General features: G+C 31.2%; 1 protein-coding gene across 1 annotated transcript; it reads right to left on the bottom strand.

Annotated features, from left to right (window-relative positions):
- Positions 1-1,692: 1,692 nt before the first annotated feature.
- Positions 1,693-18,750, bottom strand: LOC146994363 (zinc finger X-chromosomal protein-like). Its single transcript, XM_085827130.1, has 2 exons — positions 15,567-18,750; positions 1,693-11,319 (listed from the first exon to the last, which is right to left on the bottom strand). Exons 1-2 carry the CDS (start codon positions 15,577-15,579, stop codon positions 11,018-11,020), a joined length of 315 nt encoding a protein of 104 aa, XP_085683256.1. The 5' UTR covers positions 15,580-18,750; the 3' UTR covers positions 1,693-11,017.
- Positions 18,751-21,943: the final 3,193 nt, after the last annotated feature.

The raw sequence follows: 21,943 nt of genomic DNA, 5'->3' as shown, positions 1-21,943 counted from the left end.
CTTTCTGGATTTGGTTCTAAATTTCTTTCTTTCTGTACATAAACTTTATCTGACTCAGAGTAAACTCATCAGATTTAAAGAACATACATAATGGCATCTCAGAACTCTTTTTGTTCCATAATTTTTTTCTTGATACAGAAATCCAAATGTCAAGAAAATATCAAGTTAGCTTAACAATTACAGCTTACAAGTTAATACACTCTGGGAAAAACTAAAAGGAATGGAAAATGTTGTCGATGTGAGACTATTAGTATATTCTGCCCCCATGCCGCACAGGCACTATACATTTACAAAAATCCATGCCTTCTCAGGGATTCGAACCTGGGCCCTTCGGCATGGCAGTCAGTGATGCTAACTACTATACTGCCAGGGTGGCAGACGGCAGAAGTATTTTTTTGATATTATGCATACAGGTTGTAAATAAATTCCTTGCAGATACATGTATACCTTCAATTACTTTTCTGTGGTACCCAAACCCTTTTATGCGGATTGTCCTACCCAATACAAAAGGGTATGACAACAAAAGTCATTATTATACACTTTTGAATATGAGTACTCATTGTTATGGATTTCTGAATAAGTGTACATTTTCATGCTTTTAACCATGTTAAATGCATCTTCAAGATTTAAATATTAACAATAATACTGAAAACTGAGTTTTGAGAATTTCTTTGTCTCGAGAGAGTTTGCATTTGTTTTAACTCATTACATTTTATGAGGCATTACATTTTCCTTCTTATGATTTTAGAAGTACATATTTTCCCTGAAAACTATATTTTGAATTTCTTTACATAATCTTTCTTTTAGTCTGTTCTCCGCCCCCAAAAAACTATTAACAAATATATTTGAAATTACTATTGCAATAAATACAGAATTAATCACTGCTTACTATTCCAAAATGCATTCTAAAATATTTCCTACTCGTAAAATAAAACACTGCTCATGGCATTTATTGAAACTGGCCCACCATGATACGGAACTTTGTTGTCATTCTTATATACCACTAATATTCAAATACACAGAAAGTTCCATTGCATAAAGGTCATTCTAACTAAAAAAAAAAAAAAAACTATTGTATAAATAAAACTGACTTTTTTTAATACCTTAAAATCTACATTTACCATATAAAAATATACTTTTACATACCTTGAACTGGGAGAGGGAAAAAACATTATCAAAGCATGTGAAATAGGCCATGGCTTTACAACTCCAGAATTCAGAGGGAATATAATTATCTTTCAACTTTTCAAGTAAGAGCAAAGTACTTAATACACAGAAATTTAACACACAAATATATGAGTACCTTCATATAATACATTTTACATTCAGAAAAGGGGGAAAAAACATGAAAATACAAGAATTAAAAATATGGCAAAATGCAGTCTTACAATTGACACGGATGGGACATAATATTCATGCTCGATGAGCAGTCTTACAATGGTATGACAAAGAGTCAGAGTGTTTGTAACATTTTGAGCATATTTCACACTTATAAGTCTTTTTATCACTATGCACAAGAAGATGACGCTCCATATGTGCTCTGTACATAAATCCTTTGCCACAAAATGAGCAGCTATATCGATTTAGAGAAGGCACCAGTTTATTAACTCTTAAGTATGATGATAAAGTAATTTCAGATCTCTCATTGAAGTCAGTATCTTTGGCAGGCATACTTTCATTTAAAATGAAAACTGAAATGGAAAGATATTATTTTTAAAATTTTGATCAGATAAAATTACTTATAAAAACACAGCATTATTAAACTCCAGCCAACTTTATTATTATCAAATCTTATGTAAAATTAACAGAAAGTGCTTCATAAGAGGTTTGACATTGTGTATTCCCATTCCCCTCCTTTTACATGACTGGCCAATAAGCGAATTTAGACTGTCTCACTCACAACTGCCGCATCAGTTCATTCAATCTTTTTGTTCAGCCAGTCGCTATCGGTGACAGCTAAAAAAATTGCTGAAAAATGGCTGTGTCCAAGAAAAGCACTACAAGAATGGATTTTGAATGCCCAATATTTGATAATTGATCAGATTTTTTGAGAAATAAGCTTTCTTATTATCAGAATGTCTTAATGAGCTGCCTCCATGTGAGATATGAGATGTTGCTAGGTTTGAACAATGAAAGGGCATGTTTTTGTGAAGTGGCTAGAAAATATTACGTATTTGTATGATAAAGCTGCTATTAACGTGGTGTTCAAGTACAGGATAGTACAGATGATTTGTAAGTACTATGACAAATATTATAAGATAAGAAATTCATGCAAAGCAATATAAACAGAATACCACATTAAAAGAAAAACACTGTTGACTTCAAATGTGGATCTGCTCTGCTTTTCAGGGTGTAAATGTCCTATTGTGGACTCTATTTGCAAGAAAACTGAAATGTTGTAGGGTGTAAATGTCCTATCGTGGACTCCATTTGCAAGAAAATTGAACTAAGTTCTAAATTTTTGCGAGTTTTTACTGATACATTTTATTACTAGTACAACTGCATAGTTTAAATTTTAAAATTTTTCCAAAACTGAAGTACAAACTAAAAATGATTAAATATAAATGGAAAAAAAAAAAAAAAAAAAAAAATTAGTCACATTTTCTTTCTAAACAAAAATATAGTTGGAAAGTGAGAAAATCACAACAAAAATCGTATTTTTCACGGCATGTTATAGCAACAAATATACAAAACTTTCTAAAATAACACTCAAAATAAAGAAATACACCAAATGGAATATACTAATCATTAGAGCTTTTACAGTTTTTACAGGTTAACATTGCATCAAATGTAGTTTTCTTCATTGTGCTTCCAGATTTAATGATGGACAAGAAAAACTACAATTATACAAGCTAAATACATCCTGAAATTCACAAAGTGCTAAAGAAAAATTTCTGTGTCATAATATTTTAATCTTGAAGCAAAATATTTGATTCAAAAGTTTATGATAGAGTGCTTTGGAAAGTCACCATGCACCTGCATGATTATACAGTGAGATATTTTTTCAATCAATGCGATTTGAGAGAATGTTTTATACAACAATTGGTTGCAATGTTTCATGCAGTTGATTTGTCTGAGTCAGTCTGCTTGCCGATCTGGAGAAGGGTGACATGTGTAGCACATAGGTGTGCATCCTCCCATTTGAATGCATTAATTCAAGTTTAGTGTTTTTCTTCTGTTGCCAGGTTGGTGCTAACTTTGGACAACAAATACTCCTCATCAAATGTGTATTCCATGACCATGGCCAGCACACACAGACATTGAAAAAGGGCACTCTGCCAGTCAATTTCCAGGTACACCTGTGCCTAAACAAAGTAGAGTCAGAGCACTTATTGAGAGATTTTGGGAGAGTAAATGATTACCCACAAAGAGGGAGACCCTCAGTACTCCAGAAGAAAAACTGCTTGACATATCGAATGCAATACAACACAGTTGCAGCAAGTCCATGCGAAAATTGGCCCAGACGGAAAAATATTGGTTTTGCAATGGCACATAAGGCCTGTCTGAAACAAATTCGGTCTCATCCCATATGAAGTGAAAGTGGTTGAACAATTAGTCTCCAGTGACACTGGAAAACAAATTCAGTTTTGTGAATGGTTTCAACAGTTCCTTGCAGACAATTATGATGATATATTGGATTATGTATTTTTTACTGATGAGGCATTGTTCCATTTATCAGGGTAGTCAGAGTTATTATCGTCCACTCATAGAACTCACGCTTATGGTCAAGTAAAATCCATGCACATTTCATGGAACTCTGCTACATGACCAAAAACTTGACATGGGATTGCAGTATCCAGGAGAAGAATAGTAAGCCCAATATTCTTCACAGAAAACCATTAATTCTGATCGTTATTATGAAGTTATTTACCAATTCATAGGAGAACCAACAGAGAACAAAATTAACAATGCCCGGATTCAACAAGATGGCACCACTACACACACAGCTCATAAGTCTATCGAATTACGGGAAGATTTTTTTTTGGAGATCGAATCATTTCAAAGGATTATGGTTGCCTCATTCTCCAGACTTTTACAACTGGAGCTATGGAAAAGCTAACATTTATTGGCAGAACCTCCACCTGCTCCTGGAATTGGAAACTGTTATACATGACTTCACCAAGAACTTTCTACAGGTACATAGTTATTTTCCGAATACACCGTTTTTAGTGAATTTTGAACTGAATTTTAGAGTAAAAAAAAAAAATTATTTTGATGAGTACTTTGATAATTTTAATTATAAAACTCTAAAAGGAACAAAAAAATTATAGTATTTACTCATAAGTAACTAAAATTTAATAACATCTTTTATTTTTAAATAGAAATTAAATCTCAAATAAAAGGGTTGGAAATTCAGTACTGATTAAAAGAAGATAGAAACAGATTAGCAGAGTAAAGATGTATGGCAGATTCACTTTCACAGCCCTTTAGTGTAGTTTACCATATTTTCCATCACTATACTCATTTATTAATTCTCTCAGCATTATGTATTTAAATTTCTGTATGGATGGATGATTTCACATTCATTACAGATGAAAATATCTGCCAGCTTTTAATGTTTCTGACTTCAGGTTGGAAGTATTTTGGAAAAAAAGATATCAAGGTACAGCCATTTTTTAATTATAATCAAAGAAATACCATTTATTCTTGACATTTTGAGGAATTCTGATATTTCAGGGCTAAACTCGTAATGCTCGGAGTGTTAATAATGCTTTCAGCTATGGCTTTTTGGTTTGTTAAAGATAAAGCTATGAGTTGCAAACATAACATCAAAAACCTGCATGAAAAAAAAATTAATTTAATTATAATCACAGAAGATAATTTCTGGAAAATATAGAGAGGAATAGAATACTTGGAAACTCCATCTTGTCAACAGGTGCCATACAATATCAGCTACATAACACTGTGCACTATCTTGAAGAAAAAATGGTTGAAAGGGGTTAGAAAGTGACACCATTTCTTCTATAAGATTTCATGCAACCCATAATACTTAGTTTATTCAATAGCTAATTTGCGAGTATGGATTTGCACTCCTGTAAACAATATTGTAGTCTTTATTACTATTACCATTCAAAATGGATTTTGGCAACCTTACACCACGCTCTGCTGCAATTTTTAACATGACTAACTATGCCTTCATGATACCAGAGGATGGCCACATGATTCAGATGTTTCCACAAACAAGCTAATAAGTATTCAGTGAGATAATGAATTAGCTCCACATGCTGTTGAATTTCCCTTGTAAACTGCTCTGTGGTATCACAGTTTCAATTTCATGTCAGAATACTGTTTTAAGATACACATGTTCCTACACTGCCTATGTACTTTGCACTGATCATGTAGCATTAATGTACACTGTATGGAACTCAATGAATATAACATCAAAGGAAGCGGAATTTAGAGTGTCATAAAAAGCCAACACTGATATGATTGCAATGCTGCAATTAACAGTAAACTTTCCATATTTGAAATTCTTTCAAAACAAAATCAGATTTAGTTTTTGAGATTATCAATGAAAGTTAGCAATCAAAACTTTTTGTTAGAATTCAAATCGTGAAACAACTTCCTAATAAAATCTCTTATTAAAAATCATCCGCTGAGATGATTTTTTTTTATTGTACATTGCTATGCAGAAATGTAAAATAGACTTCTACTTAAAATGTCTTGTCTTACAATAATAAACTTTACCACAATTTTAATGTGTCTTAAAATTTATATTGACCATAATAGTATATACATATAAGTCACTGATGAAAAAACTAACTTGCTAGGCAAAAACATAGTCAACAATGACATAGAAAATCTATCAAAAATCATGAAATAAGCCATGACTTAACAGAATACAAATTTAAAAAAGAAAACCCTTTTTCTTTCAACATTGTAAGCATCAGTAAAATATTTAATAAACAGAAAACTGATATCAAATTGCAAGGATTATCCCATAAAATATTTCACACGCAAGAACAAATAAGACAGGAAGATACAAAAATTTATAAACACAGCAAAAAGTATAGTCTTGTAATTAGTATAACACGGAATATTACATTCATGCTTTATGAGCATTTATACAATGGTACAATAAAGAGTGTTTGTGTTTGAAACATTTTGAGCATATTTTGCATTTATAAGGCTTTTCACCAGTATGCACCCGAAGATGACGGTCCAAGTAAGCTTTGTACTGAAATCCTTTTCCACAAACTGAGCAAATATGTTGACATGGGGAAGATAACAGTTTATTAGCTCTGAAGCTAGATGGAAAGACAACTTCAGAATTTCCAAAATCGGCATCTTTGACAGACATATTTCTTTCATTTGAAAGGAAAACTGAAATGGAAATGCATAATTTTGAAAACTTTAGTTTTAGACAAATAAATTCACAATAACAAATTACATCATTCAATTTCACTGTATACAATATACAAATACTTGTGTAAATAAACAGGATACTTATACTGCTCATCTATAGGATTTTATACATCTCTATGTATTTTATCCATCACATTTATACCTTAAAAATATACACAGAATTTCTAAAAAACAAAACTGCTTACTCTTCTACAGAGTTATTCTTACAACATGATGCAAAATATCGACTTTGCATTATGTTGTGGCAACCAATATGTACAACAATTCAGCTAGGTAACTCAAAGAAAACTCATTGCTTTCACAAAAACACTTTTACAGTCATTTTTATTCCTTAGTTTCTATTCTGATACAAGTGCAAAAACCAGCATCTATAGCCATGAAGTTAGCTTAACAAATTATACTCAGAGGGAAGCTAATCATAGTGACAGAAGTACAAGATGTAGGCTACACAGTATATTCCACTGAAATACTATTTGGACACTTAAGTTTTAAGTCACCAAATACTGCTTTAAAAACCATTAATAGATAAAAGTTCCGAATGAAATCATTAAATTTTATACTTCCTAGAATTACATCACACGATAATGACTCTTTAAGGATTGATGAAAACAGCTACTATATTCAACTGGCTTCAAATCAGATGAAAGACAGTCATACTGAAAATTATTTGAGGCCTATGAGTTACTGAATCTAGATGAATGATAATATAATGATGTTTTGATTTTACAGCAGTCTACCAAAAACTTAAAAATTTCATCATTTGGTGATTTTTCACAGTATGCATTATTTTCTTATTTTTGGTACAAATTCAAGTTCTTAATCCATTAACTGCGATGATCCCCATTTGGGGATTTGTCTTAGTAGCGGAAATTTGGTTACTTTAATTAGGTTGGCAACAATGGTTACCTTTTTTAAACTTTTCTCAAGCTTTTGCAAGATTTTGAGTAGTAGTTGTTAAATGAGTGAGCTGTAAAGTATTATTTGATAAACTGCACCATTACCAAGCATCTGTTTAATTTTCATTTTAAAATTTAGATACATTTTCCTTAGAACAGAAGCATAGTTAAAAAAAGTACCACTAGGTTGACATGTGAATTGCACACATTTCTCTTTTAAATACTTGGCATGTTTTAAAAATTGTGATTACATTATGATGTTATAGGTGATATACACATTGAATGCAAAATTTTCAAGTTGCTTTTTTGTTTATTTCCTGATTCTCTACTTTCCTAATATCAGATAATGTGTCCTTTCTAATGTCAGGTTTTCCAAATTACGTATTAAGCAAATGCATGTGAAACATATAACATTACAGTTAATTATATTTGCACAATGCTTTGATTTTAATGCATTATAAAATTAAATTTAAGCAATTTTTTAATGTTATCATAGAATTGCAGCAACGAATTAGACAAAAAATGATATAACTTACATAAAGTTTATGCAACATACATACATAAAGACTATGCAAAAACAGTCAACAATGACACAGAAAAACAGTCAACTTGTGTTAATAATAAACACCTGATATAAATATCTATGAGAAATCAGTCTAAGTCCTTTTCCATAAAATGGGCAAATACATTGGTATAAATGATGTACTGGTATATAAACTATGAAGGTAGACAAAGTCATGAAAGTCATTTAACGTAAGAGGTACTCTGCCCCCCCCTCAAATACTATATTTTGATAAAATCTACTTCCTTAAAACATAAATAGAAATGCAGTGCTACATAAATACATACAGATAGATATCCACAAACTATTTAAAACCACAGATTTTCTTGTTATACGAACATCGCATCTCCAGCCTTCAAATAGTTTTTATAAAATATGAAACTTTGTAATTGGAAACATAAGTTTTGAATCAATATTTAAGCTAATCAAGCACAAAGCATACCATACAGCACATAGCAGAAAACATATAATTACTCAATACAACATTTAAACAGAAAATTTTTGATAATATATTTTTTAATTTCAAATAAACTTGCAACTTCTAAAACACAATTGAAAGTCATAAACTCCATGTTTTCAAGAAACCACTTTCAAAGCATCCGCTTTCTGAGGCAATAAACTTTCTTACAAATATTATACAAAAAAAAAATCTCTTTCTAATATATACTGACAAACATAACTGAAGTTTCGATAGCAAAAATTCATTATTCCCTTAACTACATTCCAAATTTTTAGAAAAGATATACATTTAAAAAAAGATGCTGTATTTCAAGGATACTGTTCTTGGGATGTTTATATATAACTTGTAATATATTATTTGTATTAATCTGTAAGTACATTAGACATATTCTTTTAAATGTATTCACGCTATTCCTGAATAATAATCACACAAATTGCAATTTGATAAATGAGCTTAATATTATCTACCTTTCTAAATATGAATTTATTACCCAAATGGATATTTCATTAAGTGTAAGAAGTTTTATTTTTAATTCCCCGACTATTGCTATACCACATATTTTCAGGTATTTTTAAAATTATTTCTATAGGGCTATTAATGAGAAGAATATGTTATTGTACATATAATAAAAGGATCATATAACACCACCTATGACAAAAGTGCAGAGTAAAACAACCATCTAATTTCAAAATTTTAATAATAAGAAAATGGCTAAGCTTTATTTACAAATGCTCAATGAAACTTCCTTTAATTACATAATATCAAGGTGATATGAAAATTCCTGTTAAACCCATTCTAATGCATCAGCTGTAACTGTTTCTAAGAGAGCAAAAATGCATTTTTTAAAACTTGTTTAGGCTTTGAGCATAGGTTGCACAAACATCAGATACATTACATACCTCCAAAGAAGAAGAAACAGAGAATACGTGAGAACTAAGAGCCAGCCAAATTATCTGCTTCACTGCAAACAACACCAGGAAAATGAGAATGCAGAAAAAGTTTCTGAAATTTAGGCACCATTTTCCCTTTTTCTTAAAAATAATTAATACACTGTTATCTTCCATTGTCCACATACTCAGACTTTTTGTGTTCATATAATACTAATCATTGTATAAAAATTTATTATTAAAACTATAAAAATTGAAATTGGATGTTCCTTTCTGAATTACCTTGCAAAGACATTAGGTTTTTTGGGGGGGAGCAGGAAAGATAAAAAATGAGCAACGCCTTCGCCGGGAATCGAACCACGAATTTCTGGAATATGAGCCCAGTGTGCAGAGCACTACAATAGGAAAGCATGCTAAGAAGGCAGGAGAAATACCTTATATACCCCCCTTTTTAAAGGGTGACTGAGGTTTTAGGGGAACCGTTTGCCAAATCCTGGGCATGAACACTCATCATCCACCACCCTTTTAGTGCAGGCAACACTGTAGAGACATTAGGTATTTTGGAAGTAGGAGTGATGAAAAATGAGCAACGCCTTCACCGGGAATCGAACCACCCGGAATACAATTTTTTTGGGGGGAAAAGAGTCTTTTATTATGTCCTTACGTACAGATGTCAGGCAAAACCATCGTTAAATTGCATTCGATAGCGTGCAAAATATATATTTTCGTCGAAATATGATACCCGAAATTTTTCGCGATTACAATACTTCCTTTTTGTTTCATACAAGGAAGTAAAAAAGCGGGAGAGAAGTTCTCATCATACCACAAGCTGTATTGAAAAGAAAATTTGGGAAGCATATGACTGTATTGATCAAATACGGGAAAAATCTGTAAAAGATGAAATCAATTTCAGTTAGTTTTAGAGAGATTAAATCCAGACATCACATTAAATAATAACTTTAGGAAAAAATAACAATGGTTACATGCATACCTAATTTTTTATCTGATGTCAAATTATTGGAAGAATATAACATTGTGATGAATGACGTTGTAGAGACAATAGGTATTTTTTGAAAGCAGGAGAGAGGACAAATGAGAAATGCCCTCGCCGGCACTCGAACCACGGATCTCTGGAAAATGCACCCAGCATGCAGACCACTACACCACAAAGGTATGCTAAGAAGGTGGAAGGAGTACCTTTTATACTCCCGCTGTTAAAGGATGACTGGGTTTTTAGGGGAATCAATTGCCAAATCATGGGTGTGAAGAATCATCATCCACTACTCTTTTTAGTTCAGGCGCCACTGCAGAGACATTAGATTGTTTGGAAGCATAAAAGATGAAAAATGAGCAACGCCTTCGCCGGGAATCAAACCACGGACCTCTGGAATATGGGCCCTGTGAGTAGACCACTACATTACGAAGGCATGCTTAGAAGGTGGGAGAAATACCTTATAACCTTGCAATGCAATTTAGTTTATCATACATACCAAATGAAATGCTACAATAGAAAGAAATTTAATCCGCACAGTAAAAAATTTAATTTTTAATTTGAAAATTTCCAATTTTTATTAAGCTGTTAAAGCAAAGTAATGCATAAATGCTTCTTTTTAATGAACATTTTATTTTCTTACAACAATACAGTATTAAAATTATATATTCTTTGAGACTGGATAAAAAGTTGAAGGAAAGTTGGAAGCAACATCACATTAAATAATATATGGAAAGAGAATGTTAAGTAAGATTCACAATTTAAAATAACTTGTCATCTGTAAGTGAAAACTTGTTTAATATGCAGTACAATTTATATAAAATGATGGCAGTTTTTTAAAGTAAGAGGCAAAATTTAATGTGCTGTTTTATGTTTATTAATAAGATGATATCTCAAAGATTCATTGCGAGTGAAGCACTTAGAACAAATTTGACATCGAAAAGGCTTTTGACCAGAATGCAAACGAAGATGACGTTCCATATTTCCTTTGTAATCAAATCCTTTCCCACAAAGTGAGCAAATATATTGATATTTAGAATGTTTTCCTTTAGAAGTTGTGAAGTGAGATGGCAATGCAGTTTTAAAATTTCCACAAAAGTCAAAATTTGAAGTACTGTAAGTCGTGGCAAATGTATTTCTTTCATCAGATCGGAAAACTGAAAGAAAAAAAAAAAAATCTTACTTGAGAAAAAGAAATTTATAATAAGAAATATTTACATTATTTTATTCGCACCTGAACTATAAATAAATACATATACAGAAAGAGAAAGAGTAAGATATTTTTTTAATTGTTTATCATCAGTTACCATCAATGAGTTAATTTTTCATATATCTCTTCAGTTAATTTTTCATATTCTTATTCATACTGTTAATAGAAACTGTAATCATGAGTTTGCCATTTTGGGGGTACAACAGCTGGTTCTAAATGAAATCATATTTAAAAAAAAAAAAAGTTTTACTTTAAAATTTTGCACTAAATTTAATCTGATCATTTTGATTTACTGTAAATTTCCCTAAAAACCACTTCAGAAAAGTGATCATAAAAAGCTCTTTCCTTGAGAAAGATACTGCTCACTTGATCCATCAAAACACATCTGATTTTACACTTTTCTGAAGTTCTCACTGTGCAATTTTTACTAGAGATATTGTATTTTAGAATATTTTTAGAAGTAAGGATTTTGCTTTCTTGGGTTATTCTATTTGAATTTTCTTTTGGTTCCACCATAAAGCTTAAAAAAAAAGTGTTCTTTATACATTTCACTTTATTACATTGTAGAGACATTAGGTATTTTTTGGAAGCAGGAGAGATTGAAAAATTAGCAACCCTTCACTGGGAATCGAATCGCGGACCTCTGGATACTGGCCCAGAGTGCAGAACCACTACACCACAAAGGCACGCTATGAAAGCGGGAGAAATACCTCATAACACGTTCAACTTATTATTGGTGCACATTATTAAATGGTTTTTGCAAGAGTTTGGGAACTTTATATGTTGTATTCTCATATATAAATAGATACACATACTAGCTGATAAGCCTGCTAAATTAGCAGAAACCAGAAAGAATAGATGTAATAAATTTCCCTTAATTAGATTAAAAAGATAAAAACATCAATTTGTGCATATACTAATAATTAAAATAAATTATGAAAAAGGTTGTAGTTTGTGAAATTTTTATGAACTGCAGCTTTATAATATGCAAAGCAAAAGGCAAAAAAAACACAAAGAAAAAAAAAAATTCTAAATAAATTAAAAATATCACGTAAATAATATCTTGTGCAAAGGCACATTATTTTATTACCAACAAATTTGTACTTGTACATTATGAAATATAATTTTTTAATTAAATAAATATAACCAAATATTTTAGTGAGTACAACTTAAATACTACTACAGCAGCTTCAGAAATATAGGAACAAAAATTATTGACAAATTGTTCAAATTTTAAACAATTGCAAAAAGAGACTTGCTTCGTTGTGAAATTTTAAAAGTATATATCGTTATCACTAAGTATAAGGTGTCTGAAATGAAACTATCAGGCTACCAGATTAGAACCATCATTTACTTCCATTTCTGCTGCAAAAAGGTTAGCTACAGAATGTCACCAAATCCTGTGTAAGCTTCAGATAGTGATGTTGTATAATATGACATTATGAAGGTTGGGTACAGAAAGTTCAATAATTAGGACTATGACATTCAAGAAGCACAGCACTCTGGCCGGCCTGCAGATATTGATGAAGATCGCCTGTGAGAATTTGAGGAAGAAGATCAGTATGCAACCATTCAAGAGCTTGCTAAGGAGTTAGACGTTAATGCCATGTCCATCATGCTATGCATTGCAGAAACTTGATGTACAAGTTCAGTCACTGGGATTTGCATGAGACATATAAGGACAGACGCGTTCGAGTCTGCACTAATCTCCTCAAATATAAATGCAAGAACAAAATTCTGAACCAGAATATCACATGTGATGAACAGTGGATCACTTCAAGAACAAAAGCCGAAAAGCGGGTTAATCTGAGCCCACTGGCAGTGTCACAAAGTGCAATTTGACTAACAAAAGATCATGCTTTGTATCCGGTTGAATTGTCATGTTACCTCAACAGTAAAGCGGGATGCTAGTCTCTGTTGACACTGCTATCAAGGAAAAACATCGAACTATGTTCCGGCGAAAAAATTTAATGTTCCATCGAGATAATGCAAGACTACATGTGTCTGCATTCACCGGTTGGACTCTGTATGGACTCGAATGGGATCTTTTGCCTCACCCACCAGCATCATTTCACCAGCCGCAGCATCACTTCTTCAGATTTCTAACTTTTTTCACACCTGCAGCTACATCTTGCTGGTGCTATCTTCCATTCTGCTCAGGACATCCAAAATGAAGCTGATCTGTTTTTAAACTTGTGGCCACCAACTTTCTGTGCTGAAGGCTTTAAAAAAATACCAACAGATTGGCAGAAAAATCATAGATTTGGGTGATCTATGATCTACCCGCACTAAAGGCACTGCTTTCATGTTTTACCCCCCTAACATTATTAAAGTTAATTCCTGCCCCAAAATGCCTCAAATTGTAAATAAAGAAGTGTTTACTGGTGAAGGCATACAGCAGTTTAAAATAGAGTTGTTAAAGTCATTTCTGATGCTCAAGAGTTTGAAATGGAACACGCCAGAATTGTTTATTAGAGATCTAGGATCTTTGTATGATAAAAGTAACCACAAATTTTACATATCATCAGGACAAGAAAATCTTGGTGATTTAAAAATAAAATGGAGGAATTTGTTCTTTGTTTCTGCCAAAAACGTTTTTTGGGTGAAAACTTTAGTTACAAACAGATATTTATTCCCTCTTTTAAGCACACTGCAGATCAGTATCATAACAAGTGTGCTAAGAAAATGATGCTGTTTCTTCTGGAGGGCTTCATGTAAGTTTCATTACAAGAAAAGTGCTAGATACAGAGAATATCGTTTTTTATATGGATACTCTTTAATAAAGGGATCTGTAGCTTTGTTTTACCCAAGGCAATGATTTTTTGTAAGAATAGAATCCCCTTCAAGATTTTACTATTCCAGACGGATCTTAAAAACAATGTATTGCTGCCAAGCTTCAATATCCATCAAGTGAAAAAAGAACACAACACACAGTTCTTTACATGTGTAACCTATTTAGTATTAAAAGACGGCCATATTAAAGAGACCAGTTTCTCACCCAAGCTAAAAAGAAGTTAAATACTGATAAGAGATTAACATCAGAAAGAGGCTATTCATGGCACATCAGAAAATATGCATTTAAAAAGCAAAGGTCTTGTACTTATATTCTTATGTCCACATTCAATGGGTTCATCCACTTCCTTACCAGATGCTATAATAATGAATCAGCTTCACAAGCATTCTAAGTCACTGTTCAACATAAATGTGGCATGAAGTTAGAGTCTCAATTTCTCACCAGAAAGACTGCTGTCACATGGAAAACAAGTTTTTCAATTTTATTTGTACTTAATGTATTACATAAATGCACACACAGCATGTGGAAGATAATGATCATTATATACCGTAAATAGGAAGGTTCGACATCATCTTAGGCCAATACTATTAAAATTGCACATCTATGGTCAAATTAAATTTACAGTCTTTGTACACATTTTGGATCAAAGGTAGTTTTTTAAAAACACACAGAACATAACAGAAATCGCAAAACTTGATTTATTCTTAATTTTACTTGTGAAACATACTCATACATATATGTATTTTATTATACATAAAGAAAGAGACTTCCTAAAATTGAAAAAACAAAACCTATAATGACGAATGCTTTCAAAAGAAATATTTAAAAAAAAAAAATCTGATTTCTTCATTTACATAAACGATATGAAAAGAATGCAGGATATTTTGCATCAGCTGCGATAGGAACCACTGTATAAAGCAATAAATTAAAATTGTTACAAATTAAAATTTATATTTATCATTGATGAAAATACATATATACAGTCAAAAGTCGTTAATCCGGACTCGTCGGGACATCGGCTATTCCGGATTATCGATTTTTCCGGATTATAGATCATCAGTTTAAATCTCGTAAGATGGCATGCAGAAATTTTAAAATTAAAAATATGAAACCGTAATTTATGAAATAAAGAACAATTATGATCTAAAGAGTATCAAAATTTACAAAAAAAAAAAAAAAAAAAAGCTTAATATTTATTTGTTTACTTTATTAAACATTTCTTTCAATGTAAGTTGTTTAAGTTGCTTCATTTTATGTGATAATACTTTCTCTTTAATTCTATAAATAAACAGACATAATTTCTTGTTCAGTTACAAAGTCCCGCTGTTCAAGTCCCGTTAATTGCTGTGCCGAGAATACCGACTAACTTGTCAATCGAAATTTTTTCGTTTTTCACTAACCTCTCTGCCACATTCTTCATGTCTTTATCCATTTTTTGCAGCAATTCCACTTTTTGTTTGTAGGACATCGAAACATACTTTCGTTTTGTAGATCCTTTGGAAGTTCCAGCATCGGAAATTCTATTTGACATAATCGAAAGTTCAAGTTTACTTTTATAAAATTGCTCTTACAGTCTTCAAAAAATAATAAGCGGGATCCAATTCGAAGATTAAGGAACAACGCAATCATTAACATTAACTGAAATTAATAATTAGATAATTTTAGCTTACACCGTCCGTTATACATTAAACGCGCAGGCGGAAACGTATTTTGCACTTGCGCACACGCATATGCGCAGTAGTCAAAATCTTACGCGCACGCCTAAAACGCCTGTGCGCATGTGACAACGCGGCGCATGCGCAGAAAGTTTTTAGCTTTGAGGTTCGGATTATAGATCATTCCGGATTATGGGTGTCCGAATTAACGACTTTTGACTGTATGTCACAATTTTCTTCAAAAACGGCAACAAAGTACTTAAAAATTTGAGTTCAAGTTCTGAATTAGCTGTATCATCAGCGCTACACAAGCCACGTTTCATACTGATCTAGAAATGATGCAGTCCAGAAAAGCTATTTTAACAGTAAAGAGGAAATATCCAAACTAAAAATGAGGAATTAAAAGTCTATTGCTAAATTGAATTATAAAACACACACACTATATATATCAGTAAAGACATAAAGTAAGAAATTTATAACTAATTTTTATTAAGTTTTCACAAAGACTAAAAATTGAAATTCATAATTAATAAATTTCAAATAATCCATTAAATGTTACAAAGAATTAAAAAAAAATGTTAAAATAAAAATTTTCAAACAAGCAATACCCCAATTCAAAAAATTAACGAAACAGAAGAGAAATTAACAAATTAAAGAAAAATGAACAAAACAGAAGAGGAATTCAATAAACTTCAATGCTACTTCATCAGGGGGGAGGAATACTGAAATCAATTGAAATCCTTGTTTTTCAGTATCCAGAATTAAGCGATGAACAATTTCAATATATTTTAATCATAATAGTTCACCTGAAAATTCTGGCCCTTCCCCACAGCAAGAAAAAACAAAGCAAATTCTAATTAGAATCTTAAACCTTAAATAAAGATAATTCTATTTTATTTAAGGAATTGAAAACATAAGTGAAAAAATAAAAAAAAAAACTTAAATGAAAAATTTAAATCAAAATTTTTACCTTTAAACATACAGCATATAATCCAAAGACTTTAAAACACTATAAAACTTAGGTGAAAAGACTTAATTAAGACTTCAAGAACATTCAATAGACCACCATTGAAACAAATATCATTATAGTAGTGATGTACAGGTTTGCCATTTTGGCTATACTGGCGAAACTAAAAAACCTTGGTGAAAAAGTAATCGCTCAAAAAGCTAAAATTTGGATCAAAAGATGTAACTTTAATTTAAATACTTCAATGAAAACATTTTAATTTTTACAAAGAAAAAGAGTACTTATTAAATGAATAAAATTTAAGTAAATTCTGACTCTTTCAAAACAAAAAAGGGGAATAAATATCATTTAGTGTAAAACATTAATTAAATTTTAAAATCAATTATTCTTAAAAAAAAAATAAGAATTAAAAAAGGTGCCCAAATAGTGGTCAGAAAGTTTTTAGTAATTATTTTGTATATATGAGTAAATTCATAAAGTTAAATTTCAGATTTTTTAAAATTACAGAAAAAGGAAGTAAAGGAACTATTGTTAAAAAAGCAAAAAGTCTTCACACCATGGGCTTATCACACAACTTTGAATATATAAGGCCCTTATTTAGTAACAGAATAGCAATTAAGAGAAAAAAATAGAAAAATAAAAATAAATAAAATTCTATAAACCCTTTAAAACATCTTTCTTTATCCTTCTCGTTTGGAGCTTTCAGATGAAAAATTCATACTTTGAAAAAGTATTATAGGGTGTAGATTACACCAGCTTTCTTTCAAAGACTAATTTCAAAGACTAATGAATTTTAAGGGAATTTCATTATCTTTTAAAATTTTGGTGAGAATTAGAATTTCTTCTTTTTGTTCTTCTATTTCAGTGCAAACGTTTTTAATAGTACTGCTAATCTGGTTAATAGCAGTATTTGCAATAACTTTTTTTATATAAGTTGGAGTTCCACTTTATAGGTTTAAATCTTTTCCTTTATCAAAAAGTTTAATTTCTGTTAGATTATGAATACTTAGATCAAAATAAACTATTTCTGTTTGGTTTTTATTGGTCTTATTTAGTTTGAGACAATTTGGGTAGATGTTGCTATTTTCGATGAGATTAAAATTGTTGAAAGTAATATATCTATGTGTTCAAATTTATTGAAATAGTTATCAGAAAGGCTCTTTAGGAATTTGAATATATATACACACATGCATGTAAGATAAACAATATGTTGATCAAAATTATAATTTAAACTAATGGTAAAACTTAAATTCTCCTTCTCTGTCTAAAAATCACAATAACTTCTCTGAAATGCATTATTTCTAGATCATTCCATTTTGCATGGCCTCTTCAGCACAGATGATGTAATAATTGGAAACAGAAACTTTTTAACTCAAATCAAAACATTTCTCTTCGTATGCTTCCATCTTGCATAACTACCCACTTCAGCTTCTATCTCTGCTCTGCTTGGACGCAATTTTGCTATGCTGCTTCCTATTGCAATAATATCAAAAATGTAAATGTTTTTTAATAGACACAACTCAAGTGCCAAAAAAACTGTGGCCACAAATATCAATTGCAAATAAAAATGGAATTAAAACTGCCTCGATTGTGAAATTTCTTAGATATTATGAACTCGACACATTAGCATACTATGCAATCAGAATGCTTCCTCTTCAATATGGATCTATTTACGCATCAACACTGCTTCATCTTTTCCTTGCTATTATATCATACATAAACACTTTTATTTGAATTTTGATATTTACCAACATATATCCTTTTTGCTGTTTAACTGAAAAAACATATTAAAAATAACCTAAATCCAAATAAATGTATATATGTGTTTTTAAAGTTTTGAAAAGCAGGGGCGAAATGATCTTCTAGCAATGGTAAAAAGGGTGCATGGGGCAAAACAAGCTGAGAAACACTGTTTGTTGAAACAAACACCGTATGAGTACAACAACAACAATAATAATAAAGGTGATGAACAACCATAATTGGTATGGTATGACACATTAAATGAATTTTTGATGAACATTCATAGTGTGGTATAATAGAGAATCTTTGTGTTTGAAACATTTTGAGCACATTTTGCACTCATAAGGCTTTTCACCAGTGTGTACTCGAAGATGACGTTCCATATCTGTTTTGTTCTTAAATCCTTTCGTACAAAATGGGCAAATATATCGACATGAAGAAGGTCCTGATTTTATAACTCTGAAGGCTGATGATACAGCAGCTTTAGAATTCTGAGCAAAGTCACGACTCTTGATAAACATATTTTCTTCTTTCAAAAGGCAACCTGAAAAGGAATAAATACAACTTTAAAGTAAAAAAAAATCAGAAATAAAAAGCAATGCTACTATTTCTTATGATATGTAAATAAAAATAGGTACACTATTTAACAAAAAACAAAAAACAAAAAAATTATTTTTTATGTATTTTGCCTGCAGACACATATACAAAATTCGCAAAGATCAAGGGCGCTACTTTGTATCACACAGAATTTCAACCACAACACACTGCATATATCCCTAGATTATACGCAGAAACATTGAAATATATAACTTCTAGTGAATTCTCCAGTTTCACAAAAAAAAAAAAAAAAATACTGAATGAGATTTCAGAGTCCTGTGTTTTAATTTTTAGCCTGGACAGACATCAAAAAGGCAAATTTTCAGGCTAGCTTCACAAATTACATTCAGCACAAAATTAATCTCAAGCAATTTACAAGAGGTATGCCTCTTCCACCAAGGTATTTCAACAATAAAGTTTAGCCACCAGAAGTTGCTTCAACTTTTAAGTTACTTAAATAAAGCATTAAATAAGTTCGTCATTTAATTTTATACTTTTTTCAGTTTTATGCAGTTTCATTATTAACTTAGACAGTTGGAGCTCTAAGGACATAATACCAGAGGCTCAACATACTTACTGGAAGTAAGGCTTATTTATAAGCTAGAATAAATTGGTGATCGCAGCAAGTCCTATTAACAGAAATTCACGGTTATTTTGGTAGCATAGCAGACTCTGCAAATAAATTCTGTAATTCAAATTATATCATTTGATGCATAAGTGATCACAGTAATCTTATAAAAGGTTTCTTTAGTTTAAGCAATGAATTAAAATTCATAATAATAAAAGAGTTTCCAATGATAAGCTTAATGTTTACCAAAGCATTTAATTTCAATTTTATAACTTTTTTAAAAACTGAAGGCAAAAGCAAAAATGGTGAACTACAATGGCATGAGAATAATATACATACAAAAGGAGAAACTGATCTGCTGGCAAATGATAATATACCAGTAATACAGAAAACAGATAGGAAATTTTCTACAAAGTCCAAATAATAATAATAAACACATAAATACAAAATACTCCTCAAAATTATGCTCAGTACAAAGAAACATGAAAAGGAAAAGTAAATCTATAATCTCAGCTCTTTTTTAGAATTCACGGGTTACACATGCCATGACTAGTTTCCTTTATGCCATCAGATCAGTAAATCAATGAGGCACAATTTATATTACTTATTTTTTCTAAACATAGCCTCATAAATCTAACTATCTCAATATACAGCGTTGCAGAAAAATTTCTATTTGCGAGGCAGTATATTTGATTTACAAGACTTTTATGCTTTATCTGAATATATTAAGAACTTAAAATTTTTAATGGATTTTGGGTTAAAAATAAAAAGATTCAGAAATGCAAATCAAATTAAACAATTTGATAACTCACATTACAAACGGCAAACTATTCATAACAGCAAAAATGTACTCATCACAATATTTTTATTGAAGGTTTAGTAAAAATTAATTCATCAAACTCTGTGTTGTTTCCAAGCAAAAATTACAGCTTATTATGTCTCTATAGCGTTTGGAAATTCAATAGTGATTACAATCAGATACAAATAGGCTGGCACAAAAGACACATAACGAAATTTATTTTAAAAGTATCTCAACACAGTTCCTTGCATTGGTAAATCTCTTTTCCATCATTATGACAGCTTTTTAATGATGACCTTTGGGTTATCTTCGGGTACCACAAATTTGCTGACATCAACGAAGAAGCTGCTGGCTACACGTGTAACTTACAGAATTAGAGGGAAATACATAAATAAAATAAATTCCCACAAAGTAAGGTCTGTAAAATATATAGAGAGATACAGTACTTCTGTCTTTTGCAAACAAGCTGCAAACAAACCAACAGCATTACAATATATGTTTTCAAGGTGTAGAAGAGATACAGAAACCAACAGCATTTCTTCTGGAGGGCTTCATGCAAGTAACATTGCAAGAAATGTATGCAATACACATTATTTAGTTTTTTCTCTGGGTACTTCGTGAATGAGGACTGCAAAAGAACTACTGGAACATTATTGTCATGTCTGAGAATGGCAATAATATTTTGTAAGAATTCATAACCATAACATTCAGGGATAGATCCCAACAACTCTGAAGTGCTAAGCTTCATTTAGTCTAGGATGGCTCATGTATGTTGCAATTGTTTACATGAATAATCACTCCATTAAGAGATTAAGCATGGCTCTATGATCAAGACTTCTTTAACAGGTAATAAGCAGTCAGTGCGGTAAAAAAACATGCATAATAACTCAAGTCCTTTATAAACTTCTAGCACAGGCACAAGTTTTATATGCACGCCAGAATACAATTAAAAGATATTTTTCCTCTGATTTTCTAGGTTGCCCTGATAGTGTAACATTTAAGTGCATATACAATGCCTAGAATTCAGTATGGATTACATTCCAGGAAGAGAAAGGTTCATCCTTGTAGCAAGCCAATAATGGCTTGATTATAGAAACTTTTTCCCCCGAAGCCAAATTAAAATAAGTTTTTTGAGAATGCACAAGAAGGTAAGACATTTAAAATTTACTTTCAATTTCATTTAAGAAAAATTTTTAAATTAAAATTTGATATCATGCATATCACTTGAAAAGGAAAAAAGAAGGCAGGAAATAAATGCACATTGGATGGAACAGTGGTTAGCGGATGATGACTGCAAATCCAAAACCATGGGTGCAGTTCTCATTATTGCACACGGCTTGAGTGTGATTGCACTGTTTTCTTTCCTTCTCTTTTCAGGTTTAATGTCAGTCAGCTACCGTGCGGCCTCTGGCTTATGTCAATCGAGGGGTTCAGTGATTCCCAATTAATGC

Source organism: Stegodyphus dumicola, chromosome 11 (assembly GCF_044657685.1).
Source record: "Stegodyphus dumicola isolate Sdum_Otavi_A_Nest chromosome 11, ASM4465768v1".
Lineage (NCBI taxonomy): Eukaryota > Metazoa > Arthropoda > Arachnida > Araneae > Eresidae > Stegodyphus > Stegodyphus dumicola.
This window is presented reverse-complemented; position numbering and strand designations above follow the sequence as displayed.